The sequence below is a fragment of the Rhinolophus ferrumequinum genome, chromosome 11 (genome assembly GCF_004115265.2).
Source record: "Rhinolophus ferrumequinum isolate MPI-CBG mRhiFer1 chromosome 11, mRhiFer1_v1.p, whole genome shotgun sequence".
NCBI lineage: Eukaryota > Metazoa > Chordata > Mammalia > Chiroptera > Rhinolophidae > Rhinolophus > Rhinolophus ferrumequinum.
In genome coordinates this window covers 51,438,799-51,458,286 of record NC_046294.1, presented here as the reverse complement: position 1 = coordinate 51,458,286, position 19,488 = coordinate 51,438,799, and the positions used below count along the sequence as shown (strand labels likewise).

The following is a 19,488-nucleotide window of genomic DNA, read 5'->3' as shown; positions in this document are numbered from 1 at the left end:
CCAGCCAGAGGCTGCATAATTCACCCTTCTCAATAGTGAGGGTAAGAGCTGCCTGTACTGGGCGCTAGGCTCCATGCCAGACTTTTCCAAGCATCATCTCTTTCACTTCTCACAACAACCCTAGGAGGCTGTTATTTTTTACTGCTATTATTATGGATTAATCATCATCATAAGTACTTTTCATTTACAGCAAATGACTATTTCAAAATCGTTACCATAATAATCAGCAAAGTAAATTCCTCGCACCAAAACAAGTTCACATCCACACTACCTCATTTTTATCCCAAAAAACGATCCTGGGAAGAGGGGAGTAAGGAGGGCAAAGGGGCCTGTTTCCCCATGAGGAAGCTGAGGCTTAGAGAGGGGCTGAGCCCTGGCTGGGCAGTGCTGGCCACGGATGAAGGCCTGTTCTCCTGGTTCCCCCTCCAGATCAATCCCACAGCAGGAGGGCCCAGCATCAGCCCCTCCACTTGCCCGGCCGCCTGGGGCCCTGGGATGACCTCTCCTGGCCACCCCACTGGCCCCTGCAGACTGGGTGGCCTCAGCTCCATTTCAGACCACACACTGACCTTGGGCCGCTTCCACCTGACGGCAGAGCCCGGGGTGCCGTCATAGTACAGCGAGTCGTCAGTGGCTGGGAAGTTGGGGTCCTCGAAGAGCACCTTCCTGCGCAGACAGGCCCGCTTCAGCGCTGAGTAGCTCTGGTCTCCGTAGGGCTTCACACACGAGAACATGGTGGCTGCTGCCCTCGGAGGAGAGGCCAAGACAAGGCAGCCGAGGGCTGGGCGGGCGCGTGGGCAGCTCTGGCAGCACCTGGGCGGATAGAAGGCGAGATCATCACTTCCTGAGGACTGGAGGCCCCGAGGCACGTGATCCCCACATGCGCTCTCCCTGCAGCCTGTGAAATGGGAATCCTCATCCCCGTCCCACAGGTCAGGCGTGGAGGCTCAGAGACCGGGCAGACCCACCCAGGGTCACACAGCTGGTACACACAGAGCAGGAATGGGAACCAACTGGCCTGACTCCACAGCCTGAATTCTCTCACTTCTGAAACGTAGAGGGGAAACCAGGCCTGAAGGCCAACAGGCCAAGGGCACAGCCACGCAGGGCTCAGGGCTGTCGGGCCGCACCCGCCCCCATTTCCGTTGTTTCACGCCCCTTCCCTAGACCCCCTCGGCTGAATCAGACTAGTGGAGTGGCTGACCCACAGCTCCCTGGCCGGTGTCACACCCACAGGAAAGCAGCAGCACTGTCTCCAAGTTTCTCCCCTCTGGACCATCACGCCTTAGTCTAGAATGGCACAATTCTGCCCTTTGTGGAAAAACCTTGACTGGGGGCCCATCCAGCCATCATTCACATTCTCTCTTGCCCCCTTCCTCCAGCACTTCTAGGATAAATGTCTCTAGTTCCATAGGCAGCACTTTAATTGCTCCTCAATCACAATGATCTAATCCCCCTGAGGAAACCCCACCCCACACACACACACTCCTTACCTTGTGGCCTCCCAGTCTCCACAGCCAGACTCTCCCAGACAGTCTCTCAGACCTCACAGCAGCGTCTCACAGTCCTGAACACCTGGGCTTCAGGGGCATCTGGGGCTGCTTCTGACCCTTCCCCCATCTCTGACCTTCCCTCCCCTACTGGCGTCCTCAGTGGTCTGTTCACCTCTCCACTGCTGATGACCCCTGTGTTCAGCCTGGACCCCTCTTCCGGTCCCCAAACCAGTCCAGCCGCTATGAGGAGGACCATGGACCCCTCAAAGACACCCATCCCAAACTTAACATCCCATCTCCCCACACACCTTCCCCAGATTCCTCAGCCCAGGGAACAGGACCATAAGCACCCCATGGACCAGAAGCCCCTGAAGGCAGGGTCCACTTGGTTTGGTCCTCTTGCACGTGCGGCCCCTGGCACAGAGCCTGACACAGGAGGTGACTGTACATGCCAGCATCCTCCCTTCAGCCCCCAAGGGTCCAGTGGGGCCCAGCCCAACACCCTAAACCTTGTAGCCACATGCCGACCAAATGCAAGGGACACAGACTGAACTGATAGGCCAGAAAACCTCTGGGAGGGAGGGCAGGGTGAGGAGCAACAGCCAGCAGGGCCCGACACATCAGATGCCTAACAGATGCTTGGACAGCCGGGCACCCCACTGACAGGCCCACCCATGAGCCCGTATCTCAGACTCCATCTGGGCTGCTGGCAGAGCGCCATACTCCCCGAATCAACTCATCCTGGGGCCTGCCCAGGGCAACACTGCAACCCTGCTGAGGCACAGGTCCCAACTTCCCAGCCCAGCTGAGGGCAACCGAAGCAAGATAGGCTGGCTTCTGAGGCAAACACAAGTTTGAGAGCAAGACTGATATGGGTGCCAGTCCCAGCTGCACCGCTCACCTGCTGTGTGGCCTTAAACACGTCACTCAGGCTCTCTGAGGCCCCAATTTCTCATTTCCACAGTGGGAACAAAGTTGCCTCAATATGATTATAATTAGGCAAAGGCCAAGGAGACTCTTTAGCAGGCCAGAGGGAAGAGGAACAAGAAGAGAAATGGTCGAGCCACCTCTCATTTCCGAGAGAGATTCCATTCCTCTGGCACCTACAATGTACCAATCACCTGGCTAGAGGTTTGTGTGTAGTATTTGCAAACAGTGCTGGGTAGGCCTTTCATTGTTGCCATTTTTCAGAAAAGAAAACTGAGGCTCAGTGAGGGAAGGCAACTTGCTCACTGTTCCATGGCAGTCTGGACTCAAAGCCACATTCTCCAACTTTATTGCCTCCTCCTTGGCCTGGAGATCCCACAACACACCAGGCAGGGCAGGGCTCACCCATACGCACTCTGGGGGAGCCGACCTCCCAGGAAGGAAAAAGGGATTCCACAGGGAAGGGAGAAGCAGGAAGGAAAGGAGGCGAGAAGGGGCGGTGAGTGTGGAACACAAATGGAAAACAGGGAGAAGAGGGAGGGCCCATTGTCCCTGCTTGCCTGCCAAGCGGCTGAGAGCTGGTATGTCCTCTGCCTGAACTCTCAGTCACTTCACCTTTCGCCACCACATCCTACGTGGGCCCCTTGCTCTGTGTTGTGTGACCTCAGGTTGGCCACTTAACCTCTTTGGCCATCCCTCTGCCCAAGAAAGTCAAGGATCCTGCCCCCTTCCATCCCCCCTGCCCTGCCTTGGAGGCCTGAAGGAATGAGAAGCCGGAGCCCAAGCCCTGGGAGCTAGCCCCTGGGCTTCTGGCACACAGCCACCCAGAAGAGTCATTAGCATAGTTTCTGCAAGGCTTCTCAGGAAGTAATTTAAGCTGCAAGAATTAGATCAAAGAAGCTGAAAGCAGGAGCCCAGAAATCAGCTTTAGCAATTCCAGCGTTGAGAGCCCAAAGGACCCAGGAAGAGGGAACAAGCTGGCTGACATCACACAGCCAGGCTGCTGGAGAATGAGGGTTCTGGCGGCCTTCCAGCCTACAGAGCAGCCAACACTGCTGGGAAGGTTTGCTCCTGAGGATAGAAGGGAGGTGGGGGTCAGAGAGGGGAAATCTCAGCTGGGCCAGGGCCTGGGAGAACCCGGGCCAGGCCTGGTTGGCTGAGGGTCTGACCCTACTCAACCATCTCTCCTGCCTCACCCCTGCCAGCCAGGCTGACCCTGGCCTACTCATGCCAGGCTCTTCTGGCCCGGGCCTTTGCACAAGCTGCACCTCATGCTGACTACCTGTCTGCCCCAAGGTCACCTCCCACTCATCCACTGGGTCAATACCACACGGGGGTCACAGAATCACCAGCCTCTGAGCTTTGCTCTCTCCCTGTAGTTCCAGGCATAACCATGGAAGTCGGAAAGCCGGGCCACCTTTGTCTGGGCCTGAGCTTGTGGCCCTTGCACTGCCCGTCTGAATGTTTTTACTTTGTGTTTGAGCTGGGCACTAACAGGACAGTCCGAGCTTCCCAGCTGCCCCTCTGCCTGCCCTCATCCCTCCACCCCTACCAGCCTCACCCCATCCCCCACCCCATTTCTAGTCTCCACCCTGGGCCGAAGTTTCAGTGCCGTGAGCTCCTTATAGTTCCCTAAAGCTGTTTACTCAGGGTCTTCACACTCACTGTTCCTGCCACACGTGCATACTTTACGACAGCCCAAGTACCTCCCACCTGCCTCTGACATTGCCCCTCCATCTGCCAGAGCCATTACGCTGTACCCCATCTTTGTATGACTGTCCCTCTCCCCCGCCCAGCCTATGCCCCTCCAGGGGAGGGTGCCTATCCAGCTCCTCTCTGTAGCCCCAGAGTCCAGCATCAGTGGACTGATTAAGTAAATTTGTGCTGAATGAACCAAAGTAGGTGATACAGGAGGAATTATTTCAGGGATGGGAAAAACAGGCTCAATGAGTGGCAGGGACTCCCAAAGGGGATCAGCTTTCCATATCAGAGCTTCGCCCACTCTCAGTTCTCCTGAAGGCCAGGGCCTGCCCCTTCCAGTACATCAGGCCTCTCTCCTTCCCTCCCCCTCCTGATGGCTGGGTGCCAGCCAGTGCCCACACCCCTGCTGCCCAGCAAGAGGTGCTGCTGCAGCCCTGGCACTCTGCTGCGGCCCAGCCCTTCTCCAGCTCCTGTGGAGACTTGGCTGTAGTTTCCTAACATCTCCCTAAGCTGTGTGACCCTGAACAGGCCATGTTGGCTCTCTTGTCTGCATGGTCCTTGTCTGGAAGGAAGAGATAATGTGCCAGGGCCTCTTGGAGGATCAAATGAGCACCACCGCACGGAACAGTAGTTTGTACACTTCAATGTACGGTGTCCCTGGGGGTGTCAATATCAACGTCTGGTACATCTATAAAGTTTCCAGACCCCGACCAGGAGGGTTACAATAATTCAGGGTGCCAGCCCCCAAGGAACTTCATGATCTAGTGTGGCTGATAGACACAAGACAAAATGAAAAATGTGTCATTTCTGAGGTTCCAGCAAGAGGGATACAAGGAAGCCATTACAAAGTCCTGGCCCCAGAAGTCGGCTGTCCGTTAGGTGCACAAGACCTTTCCAGGCAGAGGGAACAGCTCAAGCAAAGGCTCACGGCAGGAAATATAAGGCGATCTAGACCCAGCCTGGCATAGTGGGGCCCTACGGACTGAGCATGAGGTACTGAGCTTCATCAGAACGAGGGTTTGCCAGGGAACCCAGGCTTCCAGCAGGTCAGTCAGACCCAAGTGAAAGTTTCAGCTGCACCGCTCAGCGTTGTGTGTCCGTGGGCAAGTCACTAACCCCTGGAGCTGGTATCAGCCCTACCTGGTTCTAGCCTCTAAAACGGCAGAGTAAGAAAGTAGCATCTGCCGTGGGCCTGCCTTACTGGAGTCTCTGTCCTCGCCTTGGAAACAGTATGAACCCCCTTCCAGGAGGCTGTGACCTCGTCTGCTGTTCTCTGGATCTGCTAGAGGGAGCGCGGACAGGCCAGCTGTGCCTGGGGCAGAGAAAGGGCTCATTTTGCAGCAGGCCACGCTGAGCCAGCTGCAGGAGGGGACTGACACCAGGGAGCCTTCCCTGGACACTGTAGCCACCACAGCCAGGAAGAAACAGGAGAGCGAGTTTTAGCCCCATTTTGTAGATGAGAGTATCAACGAACGTGCCCCACATCTGTGGCTGGTGAGCTGGATCCCATGCTTCCAGACTAAGAGGTGGGACAATGGAGCCAGCATACAGAGGGCTGTGAGCCGCCAGGGCCATTTGATGAAGAACAGCTGGAGGACTTGCGCTGACAAGACCTATCACAAAGCTCTGGTAATTGACACAATGTGGGGTTGGCACAGCGTAGAGAAACAGCCCAATGGAACAGAACAGAAAGCCCAGAAAGAAGCCCCAGGTAGGACACCTTATTTATGCACAGGTAACACCACAGTGCTTTGGGAAAAGGACGGTCTCTTCAGTGAATGGTGCTGGGTCAACTGGCTACCAGGATGGAAAAGGCTTCACCGTGGCCCCTTCCTGCCGCTATACACAAAAAGAAGTCCACATAGATTGCCAGTCTGACAAATAAAACAATAAAGCTTTTTGAAGAAAATGTAAGAAAAAGGGCAAGTCCCAATGGCCAATTAAAGGAAAGAAAAAATGCTTGACTTCACTAATCATCAAGGAAATGCAAATTAAAACCACAATGAGATACCACCCCCAGAATGGCTACAGTGAAAAACACCCCTCTCTCTCTCTCTCCCCCTCTCTCCCTCCCTCCCCCCCCACAGATCTCCATTGGTAGTGGGAGTATAAGTTGGTACAACCACTTTGCAAAATCATTTGATCATATCTACTAAAGCTGACCACACACTCTGTCCTTCAGTGATTCTACTCCTAAGTATATACCAAACAAAAACACATGCACATATTCACCAAAAACATGGCTACGTGGGTGAGGTCGTTGAGCTGTGCACCTAGATTTATGCACTGTTCTATAGGTCAGCTATGCTTCAATAACAAGTTTTAAAGAGCCAGTGGGCCGCGGGCGGAGGGTTTGGCTGAATCTAGTGACTGATCCCACCAGTTCTGGGCCCCTCACAGCCCTAACCCTGTCAGGCTGGACACTACATACCTGGAGGGAAGGACACTGGGCTGGGTCACGCGTACAGGCTGTGTGACCTTCCGTGAGCCTCCTCCATCTCAGAACACTGTGGCTTTCACACTTGGAGTGTTCAAGCCCAAGAGAGGGCCTCATAAGGTGAAGGTGGTGCCCTCATGCCCCAACTGGGCACACACCTCCAAGGTTTCCTCTGCATCTGAGAAAGGGGTGCCAGCCAGCCAGAGACCATCCCCAGGAGACATTCTCAGCCCTGAGGGCAAACACGGCGCTCAGGGAAAGGAATTGAGCCAACGCAGCACAGAGGTGAGATGGGAGAGGCACGGGATCCCACTCAGAGGTCCTGGCGTGCCGGGCGCAAGAATCAGGCCTCATCCTGAGGTGACGGGGAGCTAGGGATCGGTGCAGGGCAGGGGAGGGACTTGAGATCCACCTGGCGGCCCCAAGGAGAATGCACTAGAAAAGGACAAGACTAGAGCAGAAAGACTAGAAGGAAGGCCAAAGAGCTTGAACTGGTGAGCTCAGGTGTGAATAGGGAGGAGATGGGGTCTGAGTTGTGTGGCAGGAGACCCAACTCTATCTGTGGCTAGCTGGTGGTGGGGGTTAGAGGGAGAACGAAGGAAGGCCTGCTGGGGACCCCGCCTCTGTGCCCCAGTTCCCCACACGTCATGGTGGGTGCCCGTTGTACAGCACGGAAGCAGCAGAGTGGGTATCATCCAGTCCCAGGGGAGGGAGCCAACGACGCCCCACACCCATGAGCCCGGCAATAAAGCCCCTCATCTCCCTCCCCCCTTCCTCAACCTCCCACTGCACCCCACTCCACTGCACCCCACTCCACTGCACCCCACCCCACTGCACCCCACTCCACTGCACCCCACCCCACTGCACCCCACCCCACTGCACTCCACCCCACTGCACCCCACTCCACTGCACCCCACCCCACTGCACCCCACTCCACTGCACCCCACTCCACTGCACCCCACCCCACTGCACCCCACCCCACTGCACCCCACTCCACTGCACCCCACCCCACTGCACTCCACCCCACTGCACCCCACTCCACTGCACCCCACCCCACTGCACTCCACCCCACTGCACCCCACTCCACTGCACCCCACCCCACTGCACTCCACCCCACTGCACCCCACTCCACTGCACCCCACCCCACTGCACCCCACTCCACTGCACCCCACTCCAGGGAACAGCACCCCTCCCCTTTGCCACATGATAAGGGAAGGGCTGAAGCGCTGTGTCTTACAATTCAAGGGACATGGTCTCTTAAAACATGCACATCTTCACTGATACCCATTCTGGGCTGGCTCTGAGCTAACGAGGGCGTCAGGTCCACAAGGCAGTCCCAGGGGAGGACGGGGCACAGAGTCACGGACCGGACTAAGAACTAAACCAGAAGCAAAGCGGTCAGTGCTCCCAGGAGGAAGGCGTGTTGCCGGTAGCGCTGTAGAAGTGGGAAGCGTGGTGGTGGCCGTTCACGACGGAAGCTGAGCAGGGCTTGAAGGCGAGGCAGGAACCATCAGCGGAGAGCAGGCAGCACGGCTTCGGGTGGAGGGAAGGCGGGGGAGCACCAAGTAACAGCCAGAAAGCCAGGGTGCGGAGCTTCGATTGGGGGAAGCTGGCAAGACCAGCTCTGCAGGGCTCTGAGGACAGAGGAGCCAGGGAGTGGGTGGAGGGGCAAAACGAAGGGTCAGATGCTGAGGAAAGGGGCTGAGGCAGCGACCCGGGCACAGGAAGGCCTGATGCCAGGGAAGGGGGCCTGCAAAGGGCAGAGCCGCGCAGTCTGGCGGCTTCCCGGGTATTTGGGTGTTTTTGTTTTTGTCAATGTATTCATTCCCTTTTACCCCATTCTCCTCTTGCCCCACAAGCCACAATTTCAATAACATGCTGAACAGGTATCTCTGTCCTATTATGGGTATATTTTGGTTTCCCAGGACCCCATCTTCTCCATGTACTGTGTACTGAGGAACGGACGGCAGGGCGGGGGAGGACGAGGGGGAGGAGGGAGCCCTGGGCTGGGGCCAGCGGGTTCTGGGCTCTGGGCTCCGGGCTCCAGCAGCAGAGCCAGGGGCCAGGCCCAGTGACTCAGTGCAGCCAACGCCAGGCAGGCTGGCACCGGGGCTGGGAAATCCTGTCTTTCTTCTCGCTCCCCACCCCTTATCTGTCTGTGTCCAATCTAGTTCCACCCAGCTGCAGTGATCTTTTGAGCACATAAACCTGATAAGTTGCTACCTGCCAGGAGACACAAAGGGACTGAAAGGCAGGGCCAGGGGTTTGGGGTGCAGGCCCTTTCACTGGTCCTGGGAGACGGTGGTCCTCAGGCACCGACGTCCCTCTGGCAGCATTTTGAGGGAAAATCCAGCCTCCGGGCCAGCTCACTGTGTGGCCAGGCTGAGTTCTGTGGCCCCTGTGCCACAGCTGCTTTTTACTGGGATTTGGGTCCCGCCATAGGGTTTTGGGGAAGTGGCAGGAAGTCTAGGGAAGTGGGATGTACCTCGGAGATGAACCTCCAAAAGTGCCTTCCAGTTAGGGGTCCTCCAGGGAGGTCCTTCCATGGACAGGAAGAAGCCGGGAACCTGGCCACGCTCTTGGAGGCCGGGGCTTCCCCGGGCTGGGGCAGCTAAGGCTCAGTCTCAGGCAGGATGAGTAGCCTGGCTGGTGTGGGCACTGAAAGTCCCATGTCTCCGGAAACCCAGGGCAGCGGTCACCCTACCCTGGGCCTGCCAGCCCAGCACTACATCCTGCCGAGAAGGTGCCGCTGAGCGCCCCCAGCAGGGGATGTTCTCTAACTTACTGGTGGAGGAGAACACCTGGAGCTTCAGGCTGCAGATGTTGCCACTCCCCACAGGGAAAACAACCTGACAAAATGGGACTTGATCAGGTCATGAAGTCTTCTCTGCTCCACTGAGCTGTGTGACCCCAGGCAAACCCTTGCCCTCTCTGGCCTGTAGGCTCTCACCAATGAATGGTGGGGAGGGCGACACATCTTGCTCTTTTCCTTCTGCAGGGTTTGTCACCAGGACAGCCTCTTTTCCTGCTTCCTGCATGGGCAGTCTCTGCCCCTAGCACCGCCTGCCTCTAAGACTCAAGGTTGGAAACCTGGCGAGATGGGGCCTATTTCTCAGACTGGGAAACTGAGGCTTGATTCCTAGGTCAAGCCCCTGCACAAGCTCAGAAATGAGCTGTACTGTTTTCACTGCACAGATGAGGTCCAGAGGCTCAGACGAAAGAAGCGCATTCGGGACACAGCCTGGAGCCTCTCCACGTCAAACCTCTGCTCTACCTGGCACACTATGCAAGCAAAGACAGTGACCCATTCGCCAACACCTGGCAGTCCTGCTCCTTCACTCACACCTGCTCTGTGCCTGGACAAGGGGGCAGCGACAGGTCAGACAGCGCTCTGCCCTGAAGGTCAGCCTGGTAGAGGAGAGAGACAGCCACCCTGGTACCAGCCTGAGAGATCTGCTCTAAAAACGGAGTGATTCATTCAGACGGGGCAGGAGAGGCTGCATGCCGGAGGTGGTATCTAAGCAGGATCTCAAAGGGTAGATGGTGATTTCAAAAGATGGAAGTAGATGGATTGGAGGAAGAGAGAACATTCTAGGAGGAAGAAACCATTTCAACAACGCTGGGGGGCATATATAGGAGAGGAAAGATGGAAAAAGTGACTAGCACAGAAACACTGCCACAGCCGGGTTATGGCAACCCTGAGAGCCAGGCTAAGACTCAGGAGTGTGCGGAGGTGTGAGTGGGGCTACTGGATGATTCACAAGATGGGACAGAGAGGCGGCCAGGATGCAGGCAGAGAGACCAGGCTATAGAAATGGCCCCTGACAGAAGCAGGGCCCCATATGGCCTGGCCTTGGCCGTGGGGTTGTAATAGAGACCCACACTTCTCCAGGGTTGGGGGGTTCTTCCTTGGAGGCCTCAGGAGGCTCACCACCTCCTAGCATGGCAACCACGTCTTTGGGGAAGTGGTGTGCTGGTAGCACTTCCAGGCTGTGGGCATTTCTCTGCACCACATCATGTTCCTGCCCATGGCAGCCTTGAAAGCCATTGCCTCCTTCTCCCCATGCCCGTCAGAGAACGAATCAGAGCCTCAGAATGTCCTTCCAACATCCTCACCCTCAGATGGGGACACTGAGGCCCAGGGAGGGCAAACCAGTAACCGTCTTTGAGCCTCAGATTTCTCCCCTGGAGACTCCAAAAGCAACCAGCCTGCCCACACTTTGATTTTAGCCCCATAAGATGCATTTTAGACTTGTAACCTCCAAAACTGTAAGGGAATACATTTTTGTGGTTTGAAGTCACTTGGTTCGTGTTAATTTGTCACAGCAGCAATAGAGAACTACGATTGTTTGTAAAGAACAGTGTGGGCGGGTATGTGGCCTCACTCCTCCGTCCTGCTCAAGGAAGTGAGTGAGTGAGGGTAAAGTTACACCTTGAATTGCTCCAATGTAAAACAGTCACCCAAACTTCAGTGTCTTAGTTACTATTATTAGTAACAAACCAGTTAGGTCCCATCTCACCTGACTGGCAGAAGTTACACGGTGAGGGGGAGGGTGGGTAACAGGGCAAGGACTGGCGGGGCAGGGGCAAGGCAGAGCAGGCCCGCAGGCGCTCTGCTTTTCATGCCCCAGACCTCAAGATCCTGTGGTCATCCCTGGGCACACCACCCCGACAGTGATGGTCAGCTGGGTACCAGTGTGTGGCCTTTGTCTGCTCTGGCCACCAGCAGGGAAGTTCTCCCACAACTTCCCATACACCCCCTTGTGACAGGTGACACCATTTAACTTAATCGTCATTCCCCAAAATCCTGCATTAGGCAGCATTTATTCCCATTTCACACAGGAGGAAACTGAAACTCAAAGGGAAGTTCCCTGCCTCAAGGTCATGTGCAGAGCCAGTCTCCGCAAGAAAGAAGCTTGGACACAATGACCCTAAAGGCCGAGGTCCTGCAGGTAGGAAGTGTCACAGAGAGGTTTCCCTGGGCCCACCCGGGGTCCAGGAGGCCCTCCTGTTCGGGGACCAGGGCTTCAAGGTTGTCCTGAGAGCCATTGGGAAAGCAGGGCCAAAGGTAGCCAGAGACGCATTGGTCTGGGAGCAGTGTCCTGGATGGCACCCCCAAAGCCCACAGGCTCCTTGCAACCACTGTGTCCAGCCCCCACCTTGTCAACTTCTCCCAGACCTGCTCCACCGCCAGTGGTGGCCCCATCTCAGATGGGGCTCCCCCACCCACCAATCCCCGAGCTGGGATCCTATGCAGCCCCTAGTACCTCCCATTCACCCCCACCTCTATTCTGGGAACCCCTATCAGATCCTCTCCAATGGGGAGCTGGGGAGGAGAGAGGAGAGGGGAGAGAGGAAGAGGGCTCTCCCTGCTCTGGCCTCCTCCTCACTGCTCTCTGCAGCGACCCACCCACTACGACGGACACGGACGGCCAAAATGATCCTTCTCAGATGCACAGCTGACTGTTTAACGCGCCTGCCCACAGACTATCATATCAGTTTCACACCTCCAGACCTTTACCCATCTATTCCCTGGGCCTGCAGTGCCCCGCCCTTTCTTTTCTGCTTGGTGAATTTTTCATGTTTGGAGACCCAGCACCCACGTATCTGCAGTGAAATCTCCCCCAGCTCCCAGGCAGGAACTGACCCCAACCTTGGCTCCCAGCAAGGGGTGTGACCCTGGGCAAGGGTTCATCTGTTGACCCATCCACCTCACCGGACAGCAGAGCCGCTCCTCAGGGCATGACCCCACCTGAGCACCTCTTTGTCCTGGCACGGAGCACCGGCCTGGCTTGAAGCAGCCTCAGCTGAGCCCACTCTACCCCGCCCAGTCCCTCCACCAGGCAAAGCATCCACGCCTCCCACCACTACCCCGGACTTTGGGGATTGGAGCAAGGACCAGGCCCAAAAACCCTGGGAGGTGTCAATCCTTGCAGCTGAACACAGCAGTTCCCCCAGGAAGCCTCACACTCAAAGCTAGGCTGTACCCCACCCTCAAACCCCTTTCTTCCAGGAAATCCTCTCAGATTTCTCCCTCCCTAGAATCCTAGGAGTACTTGCTCTTGGCACTTCACTCTCCATGGCAGGTGCAGGGAAATGATTCTGGCTTGAGAGCCAGGCTGACCCAGGTTCAAATTTTGCCTCAGCAGCCCTGAGAGTAGCTCAATTCACCCGTTTGTGGCCACTCTCCTCACCCTTGTGGAGTCTGGGGGAGAATCCCACCACGTGAAATTAAGTCTGGAGAGAACTTGGCACCTGTTAGTGATCTCCTGCCCTACTTCACCCTGGACCCCAGGCGGGTCTCTCCAGACCCCCAACTCTGAAGGGCCAAGGCAGGATCAGAGAAGCCCAAGATCCACTCTCTCAGATCTCCCCATCCCTCCCCCCACTCCTCAAACCACACCCAAGCCCCTTAGCCCAGGAAAAGTGTCCCTATTCAGCCTGAGAGGAGGATCAGGAAGGGAATCTGCTTTGCCAGGTTTCCTAAGCCTCCAAAGACCGGGGATGGGAGTCAGGGAGGGCACCCAGGAGGGGTTGTGGAATTGATGGGTGGAGGGCTGGAAAGGGAAGAAGGGAAAGGGAAATTGTGAGGAAGAGGAGGTCAAACCCCGGGGGTTAAACCCCGGAAGAGTCTGAACTAGGAAACCTGCTTCAGAACTGTCGGAGGCGTGTGGAGTATAGGGGGTCAGGGAGGCCCCTTGCTGCGGGGTGTGGGTTGGGTGGGGACGAACCCCGGGGGCCCTGGCGGATGCTCCATGCCCGGTCACCCGAAGCTGAAGGCCAGCGCTCACCCCCTTCCTCCCCAGCCTGCTGGATGTGCACTCACACACACACTGATCTGTGCTCACAGGGCACGCAGTGGCCCACGCTGCACCCGCACACACATCCTGAAACACACACATGAACACGCGCGCGCTCGCACACGCCTCCCTCTGCGCAGCGCCTCCTACCTGCCGTGCCGCCGCGGGTCGAGCTGGACTCTGGGATGCAAGTACAGCGCGGGCACTGGATCGGAGGCTGGAAGGGCCCGGGGCAGCCGCCTCCGGTTCCGGCCCAGGATCAGATGGGGCTGGCCTGGGGCGGGTGCTCCAGCTGGGACTCCCAGGCTGCGGCCCGCCCCGCCCCGCGGCCTCCACCCATTTGAGGATAGAGGCGTGGTCTTCAATAGGGTGGGAGGGCCAGGACCGCTGCGCATGCGAACTGGCCCCGCTCTGTGGTGCTAACTGGCCGGGAGGTGGCTGCGGAGTTCTGGTTGGGAAATAGGAGGGGATTTGGGGGCCGGCGCGGCTCAGCCCGACCCCTCTGGGCCCGATCAGGCCCTTGTTTCCCCTCCTTACCTTCCTCTCAACCTCGCTCTGTCGGCTGTGGAATATCTCTGGGAGCCCCCCGCCCCCCGCGCCCTCTCCCGGGTATGAGTCCAGTTCAGCAGGTGCGGGAGGATTCCGTGCAAGCCCCGCGGAAGGCGTGCAGGCCACCGAGTTTGGACATGCATTTTGTACGATGAGTGCCGCAAGGGCCAAGGCCGGGGTCTGGGAAAAGGACTTGAAGAGGCGTTCCCATCTCCATGTCCATGTCCATGTCCATCCCCAAGGTTCGGGGTGGGGCGTGTGAGGGGACCCTGACCCCTGGAGGGACCTGACAAGAGAGCCCTTGTCAGATGAAGAAAGCTGCCTCCAAGCCCATATTGATCATTTAGGTTGCTGTGATAGGACGGCAGCAGGAGGGGCATGAGTGGGGAATAAGACTGAGCAGATTTTTGAATGACCATTCCTGGCACACAGTAGGGGCTCAGGGCCTGCGGGCTTCCTCTCCACTGCTCTAGGACCACAGGGCAGACGCGCTCTCATCCGCTCACTGGAGGCGAGTATCAGCCCGCTTCGCAGACGGAGCAACTCAGGCCCACGCACCTCCCCCTCCAGTGCTCCCAGTCCGGGTTAAAGATTTCATCCACCTCTCAGTCAGTCACACTAATTGGGTCTCTTCCACCGCCTCACAGCCTCTGTCCAGGCTTCCCAGATGTTTCTCCCCTGGGTGTAGCTCCAGCCCCCTCAGGAGCTTCCTATGGAGCCAGAGAAGATTCAGCTGTGCAGCCATGACCCACCACGCAGAGGACAATGTTCCAAGTCTGTGCCCCTGTCTGACTCCCCACCTGTACCCCATCCATCACTGCCTGTGCCCTGGGCTGCAGCCTCCCCAGGCCTGCAATGCTCCTCTCAAGTGCTCTGCTCTCACAGCCTCAGACCTTGTTGATGTTATCTGCCCCGGTCTGAAGGCTCTTCCTTTCCTCTCCAAGGTACCTCCTGACATCAGGCCTCAGCTCTCCTGCTATGTCTCCACCGTGAAGCCCCACCCGCCCTCTTCAGCATCCCCACCTGGTTGGTTGTGTCTCTTCCAGGACCAGGACCCTAAACTCATGCTGCCTCTCTTGGAGTTAGTGGTGGAGTCTCCTGCGGAGCGACGCTGAGGCTCACTCTGGGGAAGACACAGTGTCAGGTGATGCCAGGCAGCTCTGGCTCCAGTCCTCTGCTGGTCACACAATTAGGAAATGGCATAACTGTCCTGTCTGATCCCACACTTGTGCCCTTTCCCTCCTCTTCCTCTTCTCCCCCCAGGGAAAAGACACTTCTGTAGGGTCCTTGACTGGCTTTCCAACTTCTGCGTACATCCCCCTGTAACGGGAGCTCATTCCCTCACAGGGCAGCCCTTGCCACTCTACTTGGGAGAGTCTTTAGTCACCCAGCGCTGATCCTCCTCCCTCTTCCTAGTTCTGTGGGACTCCATACCCCCACCCCACCAGAGCCCTGGACACGGAATCTTCTCTGCTGCAGGCTAGAAAACCCCTATCTTCACTGCTCCCGTATATGACAGTGTTTCCCAGGTGAAACTCTTATAATAATAATTTCTTTTAAAAACCCCAGCAAATTTAATTGCGTAGCTCTTGTTGGAGAAACCTAAAGGAAGCCCCTTGCGAGAAGGAGTGGCTCAAAAATGGAGGCTCCTATGGCCTGGTGTTTTGGGGTGGAATATTCAAGTAACCACGTTAACCAATTTCAGAGCCAGATACACGGAACTCTGAGGTTGGGAGTGGCTGCTAATGGTATTCTCCTGAGAATTCAGAAATGGGAGGGTCACATTTCTAACTTTGCCTTGTCTGTAAGTGTCACTAGCTCATTGCTTTAATTTGGTTTTTGTTGTGATCATTAATAATTTGAAGGATCTCCTCTTATTCTGTTAAATTTCAGAGTTTCCCCTTCGTAATGTAGCTGTTGCCTCTTTCACCCAGTTTTCTGTTGAGGTTTTGGTTTGTATATTCTGGATGTTGATCCGTTGTGTGCTTTAGATCATATAAATATCTCTCCCACTGTCAGCCTCTATTATCTTTGTTCTTCACTGAACAGATATCTTTAGGCTTGATACATTCAAATTCAAGCTTTTTGAAACGAATATTACATGCCAACTATAATTGAAAAAAGTTAAAAAATTAAAAAAACAATTCAAGCTTATACAAATCTTCCATTTATGAGTTTGAAATTTGTTTGAAGAGTCCTTCCTCACCCCTAGGCCACAAAAACGCTCTATTCTCCCTTCTGGTATTTTTATAGTTTTACATTTCACATTTAGGACTGTCACCCAGCAAAGGTACATTCTTAACTGCAAGATTAGGTAAGGACCCAGTTGTACGAGCACTTCCTTCTATAGACAGGGCCACACCACCCGCTCCATACATACATCCGCCCCACACGTTAGGCTCCTCCCTGCACAGGCTGCCTCTGAGCTCTCGCCTCTCTTCAGCCTGTTCCAGCTTTAGAACCACACTGTTTGGATCATCATGGCTTTGTGGTCATAATCCAGTAAGGCAAATGTCTCCTCTAACTCTTAAGTTTCAACAGTGACTTAGCTATTTGTTTACGTTTTAGAGTAAGGTTACTGAGTTTCTAAAAAAAAAAAAAAAAAATCCAAATGTAGAATTTTAATGAGGGCTGTGATGAATTTAAAAATTTGGGAAGAATTGACATCTTGATAATATTATGTAGTTCCCTCCAAGAACATGTACTATCTTTCTATTCAGATCGTCGTCTCTGTCCTTTATTTATTTATTTTTAAATTTTTTATTGGGGAATATTGGGGAACAGTGTGCTTCTCCAGGGCCCATCAGCTCCACGTAGTCCTTCAATCTAATTGTGGAGGGCGCAGCTCACCTCCAAGTCCAGTCATCTCTTTTCAATCTTAGTTTCAGGGGGGCGCAGCCCACCATCCCATACGGGAATTGAACCGGCAACCCTATTGCTAAGAGCTCGTGCTCTTACCAACTGAGCCATCTGGCTGCCCGTCTCTGTCCTTTATTAGAGTTTAATATATTTTCTCCATGGAGGCTTGTATGTTCACTTAATTTTTAGATACTTTATATTTTTGTTGCTATTGTAAGTGGTATTTTCCCCCAACCTTTTATTTTTTTTAATGTTAAACTAAGAGAAAAGTGGTAAGAATGATGAATACCCTTATACCTTTTACTCGAATTCACCAATTGTTAATATTTTGCCACATTTGCTTTATCTCTCTCCTCTCTTTCACATACATTCACACTTTTTTCTGAACCATTGGAAAGTAAGTGCCATACGTCGTTACAAAAGATATGTACATACAAAAGATATGTATGTATGTAACATACATACAAAAGATATGTATGTTATCTTTTATAAAAATGACATTTTCTAGTTGGTTATGCCTGGTATAGAGAAATGTTATTGGCTTTTGTATGTTGATCTTGAATCTGGTAACCTTATTGTTTCAAGGTTGCTGACATTTTTTTTTAAACCACAACCACAAATTAGAATTACATTTTCTATCATGATACTATCTTTACCATTTGTGATTCACTCGGTATTTCTATTTTATTCTGTTTAATTTATTTTTTAATGTGGGTTTCAGAATTGATTTCATGATCCACTCATGGGTCTCAGTTCACAGTTTGAAAACTGCTCCAGACAGGGTTGAGGACCCGTCGTCTGTGCTCCCACAGGCAATACTCCCCCAATACAGGCTCTGATCAAACTCCAGCGTTATTCTTTGCACAGGTGAATGTAGCTCTGCCTGACTGAATTCAGGGGTCAAGGGACAGACAAACACGGTCTTCACCATTCAAACCCAAACGCATCCCCTCCTCAGGGATGAATTCTGAGCTGGGGTCAGGCCTGGCCTCCTTGTTTGCCACAGCCCTACTGTGTGATGCTGAGCTGGGCCCACTTTCCCATCCATTGGGGGTGGGGGCAAGGAGGGCATCTCTCAGGGCTCTTCAGACTCTGGCTTCCAGTCTCACCATAATCATTATTTGTCCTTTTCTTCTGGGCTTGAGGGAATGGCTAGGTAGGACATTGGGGTGTGGCCTTACCTCTCACCTTCTGCCTCAAAGGGCTGCTGGCTCCTGCTCCCAAGTGCCAGTGAGATGGGTGGGGCTGAGAAGGTTTTCCTCCCACAGAAGGTATGAATAATGTTATGTCTGTGTGTGTGTCACCAAATTGCCACCTGCCTCCTTTTCTCTGGAACTCAGAGATCTGACCTCTGGCCTTGTGCAGCTGCAGACTTTGGACTCTGGGTGTGGTTGACATCAGGTGCTTAGGGCAGTGGTCAGGGCCCAGGAGTGGCAGGCAAGAGGCGCAAGCCCAGCAGACTTGTGTGACCTTGGGCAGGTCACTCCCCTACTTGGGCCTCAGTCTCCACATCTGGTTAATGGGATAATCATAATCCCTATTCCCTGGTTGGATCGAGGGTCCAAGGAGTCAGGGGCATAGAGGTACTTTATAACATGATATTGCTATACATTAATTTAGATGTTTAAAATAATGCCTGAAAATAATTTTTTATTATTTCTTTGCATATCATATAGATTCAGTCCTAGATACCTTTTTATTCCTATTCTAAATGCTACTTTTAAAAAATGACTTTTCCTGACTGCTTAGTACTACTATATAGAAATTAAATTGATTTTGGTACATTGCTTTTGTATCTGGAAAACTTGATACATTTTAATTAATTTAATCAATTATATATGTATATAGGATTTTTGTGTGTGCTTTCCGGTGGGTTTTCTATATAGACCAATGGTTCTCAGTGGTGCACAGCCCCATGGGGGGAGATTTGGAAACTTAAAGGGAGTTTTTTTGCTGTGCTCAAGAGTTTACATATCAAAATTCATATTATTTTATTTAAAAGTATTTGTCTTTTATTAATATTTTACATTAAAATTAAATAATTATATTGATTTTTTGAAAATATATTTGTGGACAGGTTGTATTATCTAAGAATTTCGTTTTAGGATAGGGCATATGGCATTAATTTATTAGAGAAAGGGGAAGTTGGATCTGACAGAGTTGCTAACCTCTGAGGTTTTGATAGTTTTCTTTCTGTTTTCAAAGTATTATATTTTTGAATCTTTATTTTGCCTTGCTGTGCTCTCAAGTCTTGGACAATGTTGAACAGAAGTGGTGAAGATGGGCACATCTGGTCTTGTTCCAAATCTTAAAGGAAATTCTTTAAAATGCTTTCATCTTTTACTGAGATTCTCTTTAAAATCACAAATGGATATTGAACTTTAGAAAAAAAAATTTTTTTCTCTCACATCTGAGATACTCAAATTTCTCTTGATATGATGTACCTCACTGACAGATCTTTCTTTTTTAGGCATATATCATGCTTTTCTAATGCTAAACCCACCTTGAATTTCTGGGATAAACCTATTATATTAAGGTGCTGATGCATTCTTCTTTTTCCATATTGCCATATTCCGCCTGCTAGCATTTCGTGTAGGATTTTGCATCTGTGTTTGCGTGAGACAGATCCATCATTTTCCTTGCTCATGACATCACTTACGCCGCCAAGGTAAAGGGAGTTGGGAGCATAGTCTCCGGGCATCCAGATTTATACCGACCCACT

The 19,488-nt window shown here is 53.3% G+C and overlaps 1 protein-coding gene across 1 annotated transcript in view; it reads right to left on the bottom strand.

Moving 5' to 3' along the window:
• Positions 1-13,682, bottom strand: part of CAPN5 (calpain 5) — a 49,029-nt gene extending 35,347 nt beyond the window's left edge. Inside the window, exons 1-2 of the mRNA XM_033120857.1 lie at positions 13,509-13,682; positions 570-813 (exon numbers count right to left, since the gene is read on the bottom strand). Of these exons, the coding sequence (XP_032976748.1) occupies positions 570-734 (165 nt within the window). The 5' untranslated portion in view covers positions 735-813; positions 13,509-13,682. The remainder of the gene's footprint in view (positions 1-569; positions 814-13,508) is intronic.
• Between the last annotated feature and the right edge of the window lie 5,806 nt (positions 13,683-19,488).